At 68.6% G+C, this 13378-nt stretch overlaps 2 protein-coding genes and 1 long non-coding RNA gene across 3 annotated transcripts; all 3 read right to left on the reverse strand.

Annotated features, from left to right (window-relative positions):
* Positions 1–225: 225 nt before the first annotated feature.
* On the reverse strand, positions 226–5393 carry ECM1 (extracellular matrix protein 1). The gene is made up of 7 exons (XM_084500825.1): positions 5236–5393; positions 4029–4100; positions 3229–3557; positions 2409–2771; positions 1256–1476; positions 542–629; positions 226–426 (listed from the first exon to the last, which is right to left on the reverse strand). The coding sequence occupies exons 1-7, from the start codon at positions 5279–5281 to the stop codon at positions 265–267; spliced, it is 1281 nt and encodes a 426-aa protein (XP_084356951.1). The 5' UTR covers positions 5282–5393; the 3' UTR covers positions 226–264.
* On the reverse strand, positions 1764–2378 carry LOC311425205. Its single transcript, XR_014686260.1, has 3 exons — positions 2206–2378; positions 1916–2039; positions 1764–1862 (listed from the first exon to the last, which is right to left on the reverse strand). It is a non-coding gene; the product is annotated as an uncharacterized lncRNA (long non-coding RNA).
* Positions 5394–6652: 1259 nt separating the features above from the next.
* Positions 6653–13345, reverse strand: TARS2 (threonyl-tRNA synthetase 2, mitochondrial). Its single transcript, XM_084500583.1, has 18 exons — positions 13248–13345; positions 12966–13153; positions 12692–12815; positions 12187–12308; positions 11980–12097; positions 11825–11889; positions 11622–11700; positions 11363–11509; positions 11148–11246; positions 10685–10851; positions 10409–10571; positions 10198–10335; positions 9695–9772; positions 9459–9559; positions 8904–9005; positions 7909–7981; positions 7678–7792; positions 6653–6861 (listed from the first exon to the last, which is right to left on the reverse strand). The coding sequence occupies exons 1-18, from the start codon at positions 13305–13307 to the stop codon at positions 6713–6715; spliced, it is 2088 nt and encodes a 695-aa protein (XP_084356709.1). The 5' UTR covers positions 13308–13345; the 3' UTR covers positions 6653–6712.
* Between the last annotated feature and the right edge of the window lie 33 nt (positions 13346–13378).

A 13378-nucleotide genomic window follows, 5' to 3' on the forward strand; every position in this document is an offset into this window, starting at 1 on the left:
GGGGCCCGCCCCGGACACGCGTGGGTGCGGGCCCGGGCGCACCCCGCTCCACAAACACAGCGGGACCCAACCCCGCTGCGACACCCCACAAACACGCACACGCCCGGCACACCCCAAAAACACCCCCCCCCACCCCAAAAACACCCCCCCAACCCCAAAAACACCCCCCCAAAAACCCCCAAATCCCCCCCCCAGCCGCAAACAAAACACGACTCCCCCCCGGGAGCAGGTTGAGGCCTCGCGTCCTTTTATTGCCCCTGGGCCCTACTGGGGGTGGTCGGGGGCCGGGGGGGGCACGGCGGCGGCCAAGGGGACCCCCCCCAGGTAACGCTCGGCGAAGCAGCGGTGCCGTTCGGGGCCCCCCCGCGAGCAGCAGGCCCGGGGGTCCCGCCAGGAGCCGCAGAGCTCGTCGATGCTTTGGGACAGCTGCGGGGGAGATAATTCATTAAATCATTAATTAATTCGTTCATTAGGGGGGCGGTCATCAAGGCGGGAGGGGTAAAAAAATAAGAATTTGGCCCCCCCACAAAATAATATTCACCTGTTCCTCCGCGCAGGGGCTTTGCTCCTCGGGGGGCAACGCGCAGCAGGAGGAGGTGACGGCCTCCAGCAGCTCCGGTACCGGCCGTCTGGGGGGGGGCATTAATTTTGGGGGGGGTCCCGTGTCCCCTCTCTGTCCCCCCCCCCAGCCGCGCCCCCCGGTGTTCATTCAGTGGGTGGGGGATGAGGGGTTTGGGGGGGTTGGGGGGGCGTGGGAGGGTCCTGAGGGGGATGGGAAGGGAAATGGGGGGGGTCCCTGGGAGGTTTTTGGAGGGGGAAATGGGGGGGGACCCAGGGATTTTTAGGGGAGGGGGATGGAGAGATGGGGGGGGGTCCCAGGGTTATGGGGAGGGCGTCCTGTGGCTATGGGGAGGGGCAGGGAGGTGTTGGGGGGGGTCCCAGGATTATGGGGAGAGGGGAGGGGGGTCCCGGGGTTATGGGGAGGGGGTCCTGGTGCTATGGGGGGGGTCAGGGAGATGTCGGAAGGGGCCTGGAGTGATGGGGAGGGGGTCCTGGGGTTATGGGGGGGGGTCCTGGGGTTATGGGGAGAGGGTCCCGGGGTTATGGGGGGGGGGGCAGAAAGGCGTCCTGAGGCTATGGGGAGGAGGTCCTGGGGTTATGGGGAGGGGGTCCTGGGGTTATGGGGAGGGGGTCCCGGGGTTATGGGGTGAAGGAGGGGGGTCCTGGGGTTATGGGTGCCCCCCCCATCACCCACCTCTTGCTGAGCAGCCTGATGGGGCCGCAGAGGGTGCGCAGCATGGCGGGGCCCAGCCGGGCCAGGCTGACGTTGTGCAGCTCGCGGTCGTAGGCAGGGTGGGGGGCGGCGGCGGCGAAGCAGCGGCTGCGGGCACGGCCCCCCCCCCGCTGGCAGCAGCGGTGCTGTCCCGTCTTCACCGCCCCTTCCTCCCGGCAGTAGCGATCCAGGCCCTTCTGCCACTGTGGGGGGGGGGCCACGGGGGTTGGGGGGAATTGTCCTCGGCCGTCCCCACCCCGGCCACCAGCACCATGGGGACACCCCCACCCCACCACCACCAGCAAGGACTCGGGGTCCTCAGATAGCCCAGGACCCTCCTGGGACAGCCGGAGCCCCCCCTCAAGACAATGTCACGTCCCCCTCCCCGCCACCCCAATGATATCAGGACACCAGTGTCACCCCCCCGGGACACCCCCAAGACACCAGTGCCACGCCCATGACACCAGTGCCACCCCTTGGGACACTTGGGACACCCCCCAAACAGCTGTGGCACCCCCCCGGGACATCTGTGTCACCCCCCCGGCCTTTGGTGCCACCCCCAAGACACTTGTGTCACCCCTTGGGACAGCTGTGCAACCTCCCCAGGACCCTTGGGACACCTGTGTGACCCCCCCGGGACACCTGTGCTACCCCCAAGAGAGCTGTGCCACCTCTGGGGACACCCATGACACCCCCTAGGATACCCATGTCACCTGTGTCACCCCTTAGGGCACCCACGTCACCCCCCAGGACACCCATGCCACCCCTGGGGACACCCACGACACCCTCTAGGGCACCCATGTCACCTGTGTCACCCCCCTAGGGCACCCATGTCACCCCTTGGGACTCCCATGTCACCCCCTAGGACACCCACATCACCCCCAGGACACCTGTGTCACCCCTGGGGACACCCATGACACCCCCTAGGGCACCCATGTCACCCGTGTCACTCCTGGGGACACCAATGACACCCCTTAGAGCACCCCCTAGGCCACCTGTGTCACCCCCAGGACACCCAGGACACCCTTGGGGACACCAATGACACCCCTTAGAGCACCCACACCACCCCCTAGGCCACCCGTGTCACCCCTTGGGACACCCACGCCACCCCATGTCCCCGTCCCCCGACACTCACGGCGGCGCGGGCGCACTCGAGGCCGGTGCCGTTGTTGCAGCAGCGGCCGAAGTCGCGCTCCAGGCGGGTGTGGAAGCGGGCGCGGGGCCCGGGGAGGCCGCGGGGCCCGGGCCGCAGCCCCCGCAGGCGGCAGATGTTGTCCATGTTGGCGGCCGTGGGCTCGCCGGGGGGGAAGGAAGGCTCGTGGGCCACGTCCCAGACGGTCACCTCGGTCACTTGGGTGACGTGGGTGGCGGCGGTGGCGGCGGCGGTGGCGTCGGTGAAGCAGCGGCGCCGCGCGGCCCCGTGCCAGCGGCAGCAGTGGAACTGGCGCGTCTTTACCCCAAATTCGTCATCGCAGAAGGTGTCCAGGACATCGGTCCACTGCGAGGGGGGAAAATGGGACAATAGGGATGGGATCACCCCGATATAGGGCCATGGAAGGGTTTGGGGTCTGGATTTGGGGTCGGAATGGGATCACCCCAATATAGGACCACGGAAGGGTTTGGGGGTCAGACGGGATCATCCCTATATAGGTCCACGGAAGGGTTTGGGGTACGGATTTGGGGTCAGACAGGATCACCCCGATATAGGGCCACGAAGGGGTTTGGGGTTGGATTTGGGGTCGGAACAGGATCACCCCAATATAGGGCCATGGAGGGGTTTGGGGGTCAGACGGGATCACCCCAATATAGGTCCACAGAAGGGTTTGGGGTCCGGATTTGGGGTCGGATGGGATCATCCCTATATAGGTCCACGGAAGGGTTTGGGGTCCGGATTTGGGGTCAGAACGGGATCACCCCGATATAGGGCCATGGAGGGGTTTGGGGTCGGGACTCACGGCGCGGCGGGCGCAGGGCAGCGGGGCTGGGCGGCGGCAGCAGCCGTCGAGGCGAGGCCAGAAGGCGTCGAGGGCTTCCACCTGCCGGCGGAGGTGGGCGAAGGCGGCGGGGGGCAACGAGGGCCGGGGGGCTCGGGGCAGCAGGGTGGGGGCGCGGCAGTGCCGGGCCAAGGCGTCGGGAAGGGGCCAAGCCGGGGGGAAACCCTCCAAGGTGCTGCCCCACGACGAGGCGCCGAAGGCGTCGATGGAATCCGGGGACGAAGGCGCCCGGGGTCTGGGGGGGTTTTTGGCCGCGTCCACCACCCCGGGGGGCAGCTCCTCCTGCATCACTGCGGGGACGGGGACAAGGAGGGGGGGACACAAGGGGATGGGGGGGCGTGTGGGCATGTGGCCCTGTTGCAAGCACGCGTTGCCCACCCCAAAATGGCAACCCTATATGCATGACCCCCCCCCAACACCGGTCCTGGGTGTCCCTGTGGTCCCAGGTGTCCCCCCCACCATTTTTTTTCCCTGGCCCCGTGTCCTCCTGTCCCCTCCTGTCCCTTCCTGCCCCCATACCCCAGCTGTCCCCTTGTCCCCTCCATCCCCTTAAATCCCCGTGTCCTCCCCCAGTCCCCGTGTCCTTCCCCCATCCCCATGTCACCCCCCATCCCCGTGTCACCCCCCATCCATGTCCCCATCGCTGGGAACCCCCCCTGCGTCCCCCAACCCCTTGTCTCATTCCCATTCCCGTCCCCATCCCTGCCCCTGTGTCCCCATGTGTGTCCCCCCCCCTCCCAGTGCCCCCCGTCCCCACTCACCCTGCTCGATGTCATAGGGATGCTGTGGGATCAGCTGCTCCTGCGCCACGGGGTGGCGGGGCTTCAGGGCCGCTTTTGGGGACAGGGGGACAGTGAGCACAGCCCTCGTCCCCCCCCCCCACCCGGCAGAGACCCCACAAACTCACCCCCACCCCCCCCATCCCGCAGCCGGGGGTAGGGCGGGGGCAGGCGGGGACCGGGGTAGGAAAAGGGGAAGTGACCCTAAAACCGGGGGGGGGACATGGGGGCTGGGAAGGGACACAGAGGGGATGGGGAAGGGACCCTAAATGGGCTGCAAGGGGAACCAGGTGGCCAGGGAGGGTCTCAGGTGGCCCAAAAGTGACCCAGGTGGCCAGGGAAGGGTCCCAGGTGGCCAGGAGGGGACACAAGTGGCTGGGAGGGGACCTGGGGTGGCCAAAAAGGGGACAGAAAGTGGCTCGGAAGGGGCCACTAAGTGACTGGGGAGGGGACTCAGGTGGCTGGGAGGGTCCCCAGGTAGCCCAAAAGTGCCCCAGGTGGCCAGGGAGGGGTCCCAGGTGGCGAGGGAGGGGACCGGGAGTGGCCAAAAAGGGGCCACAAAGTGGCTGGGGAGGGGACCCCAGGTGGCCAAGCAGGGCCCTGGGTGGCTGGGAGGGGACTGGGAGGGGACAAACAGGGGCCACAAAGTGGCTGGGGAGGGGACCTGGGTGGCCAGGAGGGGACCTAGGTGGCCAGGGAAGGGACCCAGGTGGCCAGGGAGGGGTCCCAGGTAGCCAGGAGGGGACCCAGGTGGCCAGGAGGGGACACAAGTGGCTGGGAGGGGTCTTGGGGTAGCCAAACAGGGGCCAGAAAGTGGCTGGGGAGGGGACTCAGGTGGCCAGGAGGGTCCTCAGGTAGCCCAAAAGTGCCCCAGGTGGCCAGGGAAGGTCCCCAGGTGGCCAGGAGGGGACACAAGTGGCTGCGTGGGGACCTGGGGTGGCCAAAAAGTGGCCAAAAAATGCCTGGGGATGGAACCCGGGGTGGCCAGGAGGGTCCCCAGGTAGCCCAAAAGTGCCCCAGGTAGCCAGGGAAGGCTCCCAGGTAGCCCAGGAGCGCCCCAGCTACCAGGAGGAGGACACCCCCCCCCAAAAAAAAACACCCCCGGTTGTTAACCCTGAGGGTGTCCCCGTCCCCCCCCGTCCCCAAGTCCCGTCCCGGCCCCGCTGGCGGTGGCGGCCGTGGGACTCACCGGCGGTGCCGAGGAGGAGGAGGAGGAGGAGGCCGAAGGCGGCCATGGCGGCGGGCGCTGTGGGGCCTCCGGCGGCTCCTCCGCCTTTTGTAGGGCCGGGGCGGCGCGGGGCCTCATCCCGCGGGCTGAGTCACGGCCCTGACGTCGCGGCGGGGGCCACGGGGGGGGCACCCTGGCCCCCACCTCACCCCTTCACCCCCCCCCCACCCAAGGGTGCACCCCCCCCCCGGGCAGGGCCTGGCCGTGGCCTTGTGGGGTCAAAGCCAGGGGCCACCGGCACAACCGGCCTGGCCGGTGGCTTACTGGTGGCACTGGGAGTACTGGGGGGCAGCGCGGTGCCCCCCCCTTTCCCTTCACCAGTTGCCCCAAACAACCCCCCCCCCCTCATTTTTTCTCCCCCCCCCCCCCCCCCCCGTTGCCTTTCGGACCCCTGCGTCAAAGCGGGGCGGATTTTTGCGGTTTTTGCCCCGTTTCGGCCATGCCCCGCCCGGTGACTCACCCCCCCCCCCTCTTTTTTGGGCACTGGCACGGGGACAGGGCGGTGGGATTGGGACTGGGGGGGGGGCACCTGCAGCAGGACCCCCCCCCCAAACCCATCCTAGGGGTGGCTTCAGCCTCGTGTCCCCCCCTCCAAAAAAAAAACAACACCTTGGGGACAAAGGAGGTGACCCCCCCCCAGGGTCACACGACCTCGGTCACGTCCCTTAACCCCAAGAATGTGGGGGGGCCCCCAAAAAATTCCCCCCCCACTTTGGAAATAGGGGGGGGGCACAGAGGGGCTCCCCCAGCTCCCCCACACCCCGCTGGGGTGCTGACCCCGCTCCCAGCATGGGGGGGGGGCACAGGGAAGGCGGGGGGGGGCACCCCAAATTTTGGGTCGCTGCCCGCAGAGGCCCCCCCCCGGCGATTGCCCAACGGGTGCCGGCTGACGCGGGTTTGCGCAACCCCCCCTGGCCCCCCCCCGGGTAGGGGAAAACCCAGGCAAAGGCGTCCGGGTTTGGGGGGGGGGGGGGGGGGGCAACAGGCGTCAGGGTGGGGGGACCCAGACGTTGTTGTTTGTTTTTTTTTTATTGGGGGGGGGGGAATTTAGAGGCTGGGGGGGTGGTTTAAGGGGATGGGGGGGGGATTTGGGGATGGGGGGGGTGGTGGCGTGCGGGTGGGGGGCACGGGTGTGCAAAGGGAGGGGTGCAGGGTGAGAGATGGGGGGGGCGCAGGTGAAAATGGGGAGGGGGCGCAGGTGAAAATGGGGAGGGGGGCACAATTCTGCAAATGGGGGGGGGCACAAGTGTGCAAATGGAAAATGGGGGGGGGGGACAGGCTTCTTGCCCCCCCCCCGGGGACCCTGGGGGTCTGCTCACATCACCGGGGAGGCTCCGGATGAGGTCGGCGCCCCCCGCAACCACCCAGCCCGGCAGCGTTTTGCAGCGTTTTAATGATTTTTTTTTATTTATTTATTTTGGGGGGGGCACGGGGGGGGTCAGAAGAGCTCCTCGGCGTTGGGGACGCGGGCGGCCCGCAGCTCCCGCAGGCGCTGCAGCAGCAGGGGCAGGCGGCGCTCCCCCAGCTGCCGGTTGTCCCGCGTGCGGACGCTGACGGTGCCGCGCTCCTGCTCCCGCCGGCCCACCACTGTTTGAGGGGGGGGCACAAAAAATTTGGAGGAGGGGGGGGGAAGGATTAGAGAGCGGTTTTTGGGGTTACGGTGGCCCCCCGGCTCCCTCGCGGTGCAGGGGGGGTGCCCCTCGCGGCATGCACACACGCCCGCGCTGTGCACACCCACGCCCCCGTGCGCACACACGCTCACGCCCAGGCTGCGCCCACGCCCCGTGGGTGCCCCCCCCCCACTCTTTGGGGCCCCCCCCCCCAACACCTTGCACACCCACGTCGCTTTTCTGCACCCCCCCCCGACCCGTGGCATGCTTACGGAGCCCCCTCCTCGTGCACCTACCCGTGGGCACCCCCCTTGTGCACGCACCCACGCGTGTGTCCCCCCCCCGATGCCACCCCCAAGCCCACCCACGCGTGGGGGCCCCCCCCCAGTGTTTGTGTGCCCCCCCCCAGTGTTTGTGTGCCCCCCCCGTGTGTGCGTGCCCCCCCCGTGAGCCCCCAGAGCCCCCTGCCGGCTGCGCACCCACACCCCGCACCCGCGTGGGGCCCCCCCGACTCGACCCCACAGGGAATCCTGGAGGATTCCCGGAGGAATCCCACGGTGGGGGGGGGGTTCCCACCGCCGCTTCCTGGCCCTCCCCACCCCGCAAATCCCCAAATCTCAGCTTCCAGGTCGGGAGGAGGATGCGGGGGCGGGCGGGCGGCCGGGAACCACTGACTCAGCGCAGCCGCTCCCACGCTTGGGGGGGGGTACCCGGAGCAAACGGGGAGGGGGGGGGACAGGGACACCGGGGGTGATTTTAGGGACCGTGGGGGGGGGTCCCTGAGCCCCCTTACCCAGCTGGAAGTTGTAATGGGCGAGCTGTGCCCGGCGGATCTTCCTGCTCAACGTGGAGCCCGCGTCGGCGTCCAGGTCGGCCGCCACGCCGTCCCGACGCAGCGCCGCGTGGACCTGCGGGGCACCGGCTCAGCGGGGATACTGGGAGATACTGGGAGACACTGGGAGACACTGGGGGACACTGGGGGACACTGGGGGACACAGCGTTGAGGGGGGGGACACGTGCTCACCTCGCGGGCGTAGCCCTCGGAGTCGGGTGCTTGTGGGATCACCATGGCCTGCAGCGGGGAGAGCCACAGCGGCCTGCGGGGGGGGCACAGGGGGTGAGGGGGGGTCCCTTGGGTTTGGGGGGATGGGGGGGATTAGGGGGGATCGGGGGGGATAGGGGGGAGGTGGTAGAGGGGGTGCTGAGGGAATTGGGAAGGTTTGGGGGCCCCTGGGGCTTGCTGGGGGTGGTCTGGGGATGGGGGTGGGCAATGGGGTTGGGGGTGCCTCTATGGATTAGGGTGTCCCAGGGATTAGGGTGTCCTTAAGATTTGGGGGTGCCCCTAAGGTTTGGGGGTGCTCTAAAGAGTTGGGGGTGTCCAAGTGGATTGGGATGTCCCAGGGATTTGGGGTACATTTACGGATTAGGGTGTCCCAGGGATTTGGGGGTGCCCCTAATGTTTGGGGGTGCTGCAAAGAGTTGGGGGTGTCCAAGTGGATTGGGATGTCCCAGGGGGTTGGGGTGCCTCTATGGATTAGGGTGTCCCAGGGATTAGGGTGTCATTAAGGTTTGGGGGTGCCCCTAAGGTTTGGGGGTGCTCCAAAGTTTTGGGGGTGTCCAAGGGGATTGGGATGTCCCAGAGATTTGGGGTGCATTTCCAGATTAGGGTGTCCCAGGGATTAGGGTGTCCCGGGGATTTGGGGGTGCCCCTAAGGTTTGGGGGTGTCCAAGGGGTTTGGGATGTCCCAGGGGGTTGGGGGTGCCTTTACGGATTACGGTGTCTGTACAGATTAGGGTGTCCTTAAGATTTGGGGGTGTCGCTAAGGTTTGGGGGTGCTCCTAAGTTTTGGGGGTGTCCAAGGGGATTGGGATGTCCCAGGGGGTTGGGGTGCATTTACAGATTAGGGTGTCCCGGGAATTAGGGTTTCCTTAAGGTTTGGGGGTGCCCCTAAGGTTTGGGGTTGCCCAAGGGGGTTGGGATGCCCCGGGACTTTGGGGGGGGGGTCCTCAGCCCCTCACCATTTGCCCCCGCAGCTCTCTGCCAGCACGGCCACCATGCGCTCGACCGAGCCCAGCACCGCGCGGTGGATCAGCACCGGCCTCGTGGCCCCCCCGGCGGCACTGCGGGGGCACGGAGGGATTTTTTTTGGGGTGGGGGCAGCACCGGGGGGGCTGCAGGCGGGCACCGAGTGCCCAGCACAGCCTCAGCCCTGAGCTCCCCACCCCACACGTGGCCCCAATCCTCTCCCTGCCCACCCTGATCCCTCTGACGGCCCCAATTCCTTCAACCCCGTCCCAATCCTGAGCTGCGCCCCCCCCCCCCCACGCCAAACCCTGAGCCCCCCCATCCCCAATCCTGCCCCCTCCCCCCTCAACACCCCCCCGTCCCCAATCCTGTCCCCGTTCCCAAACACATCCCCAACTCTGAGCACCCCTCCCGACCCCTATCCCCCTCCCCATCCCCAATCCTGCCCCCTAAATCCCCAATCCTGCCCCCTAAATCCCCAATCCTGCCCCCAAACCCCCAAATCCTGCCCCCAAAAATCCCCAATTCCCCCCCAAACCCCCCCTCACCTGGCGTACTCCAGCCCAAACCTCTCGGGCATCTGGAAATCCAGCTGGATGGTGCCGCACTGGTGATGCCGCCCCAGCGCATCCTGAATCCGGATATCGATCTGCAAAAAAAGCAGGGGGGGGGGGGCAGCAAGTGAAGCTCTCTCCACCCCGACACGCAGACCTGGGGGGTCCCAAAGGGCCCCTTCGTGTCCCACGGGCTCCTTTGGGACCCCCCCGTCCCCTGCAGCGCTCACCTTGGGGCCGTAAAAGGCGCCGTCACCCGGGCTCAGCTCCCAGGGCTCCCCAAAATCCTGGAGGCTCCGCTCCAACTGCTGCTTGGGGGGGGGGGCGCAAACGGGGAGGTGAGGAGGGGGCACGATGTGGTGGTGGGGGGGCACTGGGAACACTGGGAGGTGATGCAGAGGATGGGGGGGGTGAAGGTGGGAAGGGGGGCACCGGGGATGCGGTGCAGGGAGGCGGCAGGGGTGGGATGGGGACACCGGGACGCGGGGCAGGGGGGCAGACAGAGGGGACCTGACGCAGGGGAGGTGACAGCAGGGGAGGTGACACCGTGCATGGGACAAGGGGACACCGCAGACAGCACCCAACAACGAGGGCACAGCCAGGAGGGGACGCCCAGGAGGTTCGGGGCACGGAGGTGACGCACGCAGCACGCAGGAGATGCGCCAGCGAAGCCAGGAGGGGGGGGACGCGGTGACAAAGCCAGCTCCCGGTGGCACGTAGTCCTCGTCCCCACCTGCTCGGCGCGGTCCCAGGTTGCGGCGTCCCCCAGGAAGCCGTCGGGGCGCGTGGCCAGCGCCATGCGGAAGGAGAAGCCCAGCACGGCGTAGACCGTCCGCACGAAGTCCAGGCAGCCGCCGATCTCGGCCTCCAGCTGCGGGGAGGGAGCCGTGAGCAGGAAAAGATTTTGGGGAGGGGGTTTGGGGGGGTGGGGGGCACCCCCAGACCTGCTCCAGGGTGCAGAAGATGTGCGCGTCGTCCTGCTGGAAGCGCCGCACCCGCGTCAGCCCCGTCAGGGAGCCGGGGGGCTCGTTGCGGTGCAGGACCCCGAAATCGGCCAAGCGCAGCGGCAGCTCCCGCCACGAGCGGGGCCGGTGGGCGAACATCAGGCTTGGGGAGGGACAGAGGGACAGACGGAGGGACAGAGGGACAGACGGACGCGGTGTCAGCCCCGCCGAGCCCCGTCCCGCCGCCCCGCGCTCAGCCCCACGCGCTCGGCTCACCAGTGGGCCGGGCAGTTCATGGGTTTGAGGGAAAGGGTCTCGGCGCCGGCGCTGAAGGAGAACATGTGGGCGCTGTAGTGCTCCCAGTGCCCCGACAGCTCCCAGAGGCGCGGGCTGAAGACGTTGGGGGTCACCACCTCGCAGAAGCCCCTGGCTTGGTACTCGCTCTGCGGGGAGGCGGTGGGGACGTCAGCCCAGCCCTGGGGGAGCTGCACGGCCCCCCCACGGCGAGGCGAGGGCGTTCACGGAATATTTGAGGTTGGAAAAGAGCCTTGAGATCAGCCAAAAGTGCACCTAACGCCACCGAGCCCGCCACAAAACCACGATGGGGGGGCCCAGAGGGTCGGGGCGCAGCCGGGCAGAGGCAGAGCCCTGTCCCCAAGCGGCTCCCGGAGGAGGTGACGGTGACAGCGGCGGGGTAAGGGGACAGCACGAGGCCTCGAGGGAGGTTTTGTGGCCGTACCCTGATGAAGTCGACGAGGGCGTTGTAGATGTGGGCGCCGCGGGGCAGGAAGAAGCAGCTGCCGGGGCTGAGCTTGTGGAAGAAGAAGAGCTCCTGCTCCTGCGGGGGGGGGGGGTCGGGGAAAACGTCACCGCTGGGGACGCCGGCATCCGAGCCCCCAAAAATCCAGGGCTCTTTTCCAGGGCTCAAAATCCTGGCCTTTGCCAAGGGCTCACCCGGCCGATGCGGCGGTGGTCGCGGAGAGCGGCCGCGTCCTGCACCTGCTGCCAGGCCTCCAGCTCCTGGGTGCTGGGGAAGGCGACGGCGGCGACGCGCTGCAGCGAGCGGCGCTCCGAGGGGTCCCCCCAAAACGCCGCCGAGCTCTGCGGGGAGAGAAGGGAGCAAAAAGGGGGGGGGGGGGAGGGGGGCGGCGTCAGGGAACCCAGATGGCTGGGTCCCCAACCGGCCCCGCGTCCCCCGTCCCGCTGAGCTTACCGTCAGCACACGGAGGGCCCCGATCAGCCCCGTGTGCCCCAGGAGGGGGCCGCGGCAGAGCTGCAGCAGCGGGCCGCACCTGCGAGGGCGGCGGACGGACAAACGGACACAGCAGATGACGGACAGACGGACACAGCAGGCGGCCGCGTCGCCGCCCTGCCCCGAGCAGCCCACGGATGTCACCCGGGACACCCGGCGCTCACCGATAGACAGTGGCCGTGGGGGACGTCACCTCCTCCTGGATCCGCTGCAGCTGGAAGCTGTTGTGCTGGGGGGGGGAGCAAGGCGGGTGGCAGAGGTTTCCGCCAGCTCTGAGCGGGATGTGCTCGGGGAGGGGACACCCGAGGGGGGGTCTCACCTTGAAGAGCTCCCCCAGCTGCTCGCGGGTGGCCTCCAGGCGCTCGAAGCGATGCTGGGCACGGGCAAAAGCCATGCAGGCGTCCTCCAGCGCCGGCAGCTCGCTGCGCTGCACCGTCCTGCAGGGCACGGGGATGAGCTAGGGATTTGAGGACGGACCCTACAGGGCACTGTCCCCATCGCCCCCCATGTCCCGAAGGCCCCGTACCTGTCCCCCATGTGGGCGTCACAGAAGAAGCCATCCTCGGTGGCCACGGTGCTGCAGAGGGTGGCTCCGTAGAACTGCTCCAGCACCGCTCCCAGGACGAAGGCGCTGGACTGCCAGAAAGCCTGGGGACACGGGGGGACACGGGGGGACACGGGAGATGTCGGGAAGCATGGGGGACACAGGGCGTGTGGTGGGGGACACGGGAAGTGTGGGGAACATCGGGAACACCAAGGGCATGAAGAATGTGGGGGACAAAGGGAGTGTGGGGGGCTTGGGGGCTATCGGGGGAAGCCCAGGGGGCACGGGACATGGAGGTGGTGAGGGATATGGGGGAATGGGGGATCAGAGGGGACACGGGGAGCAACGGGGGCGGACACGGGGGACATGGTGGGGAAAATGGGGGATGTGGGGACAATGAGGGGCAATGGGGGGGATCGGGGCGGCACAGAGGGGACGTGGGGGCACTGGGGGATATTGGGGGGGCCACGTCGCGGCCCCCACTCACCGCCCGCCCCTCCGGCGCGGCGAAGTCGAGCAGCTCCAGCTCGGTGTCATCCTCCAGGGGCTGCTCCAGGTCCCGCAGGGCCCCGTTCACCCGGGCCACCAGCACCGAGGCGGCCAGGCCCGACCTGCGGGGACAAGGAGGGGACATCGTGAAATGGGGTGGGGGTGGGAAAGGAGCCCGGCAGCGGGACGGGGGAACCGGGGGGACCCAGGGGGATAAAGGGGGGATAAGGGGGGACAAGGGGGGATAAGGGGGGACCCCCCCAATGCCGTACCCCAACTGCTCAGCCACCTGCCGCGGGGTGGTCTGCAGGGCCCGGCCGTGCAGGCAGCGCCCCCCGGGCAGGGCGATGCGGATGGGGGTCCCCACTGGGGGGCTCCCCCCGTCGGCATCGCCCCCAGCCCTCCTCTCCCGAGCTTCTTGGAGCCGCTGGAAAAGCCGCAGCCGCTCGGCGACCTGGGGCTGCGGGGAGAACCCGGGGGGGAAGGGGGGTCAGGGCGATGGGGGAGCCCCCCGGTGGGGACCCTCCACACCCCGAACACGGGGCTCGGCGCACCCGGTACCGGCGAGGGGCTGCCCCCAGCAGCAGCCGCCCCCCGGTGAGGGCCGGCGGCATGGCGGGGCCTGGGCCGCCCCTTCCGGCAGCGGGAGGACGCCGGGGCCGTCCCCGGGGCGGGCTCAGCTTCC

The sequence above is a fragment of the Aythya ferina genome (assembly GCF_964211825.1).
Source record: "Aythya ferina genome assembly, chromosome: 29".
NCBI lineage: Eukaryota > Metazoa > Chordata > Aves > Anseriformes > Anatidae > Aythya > Aythya ferina.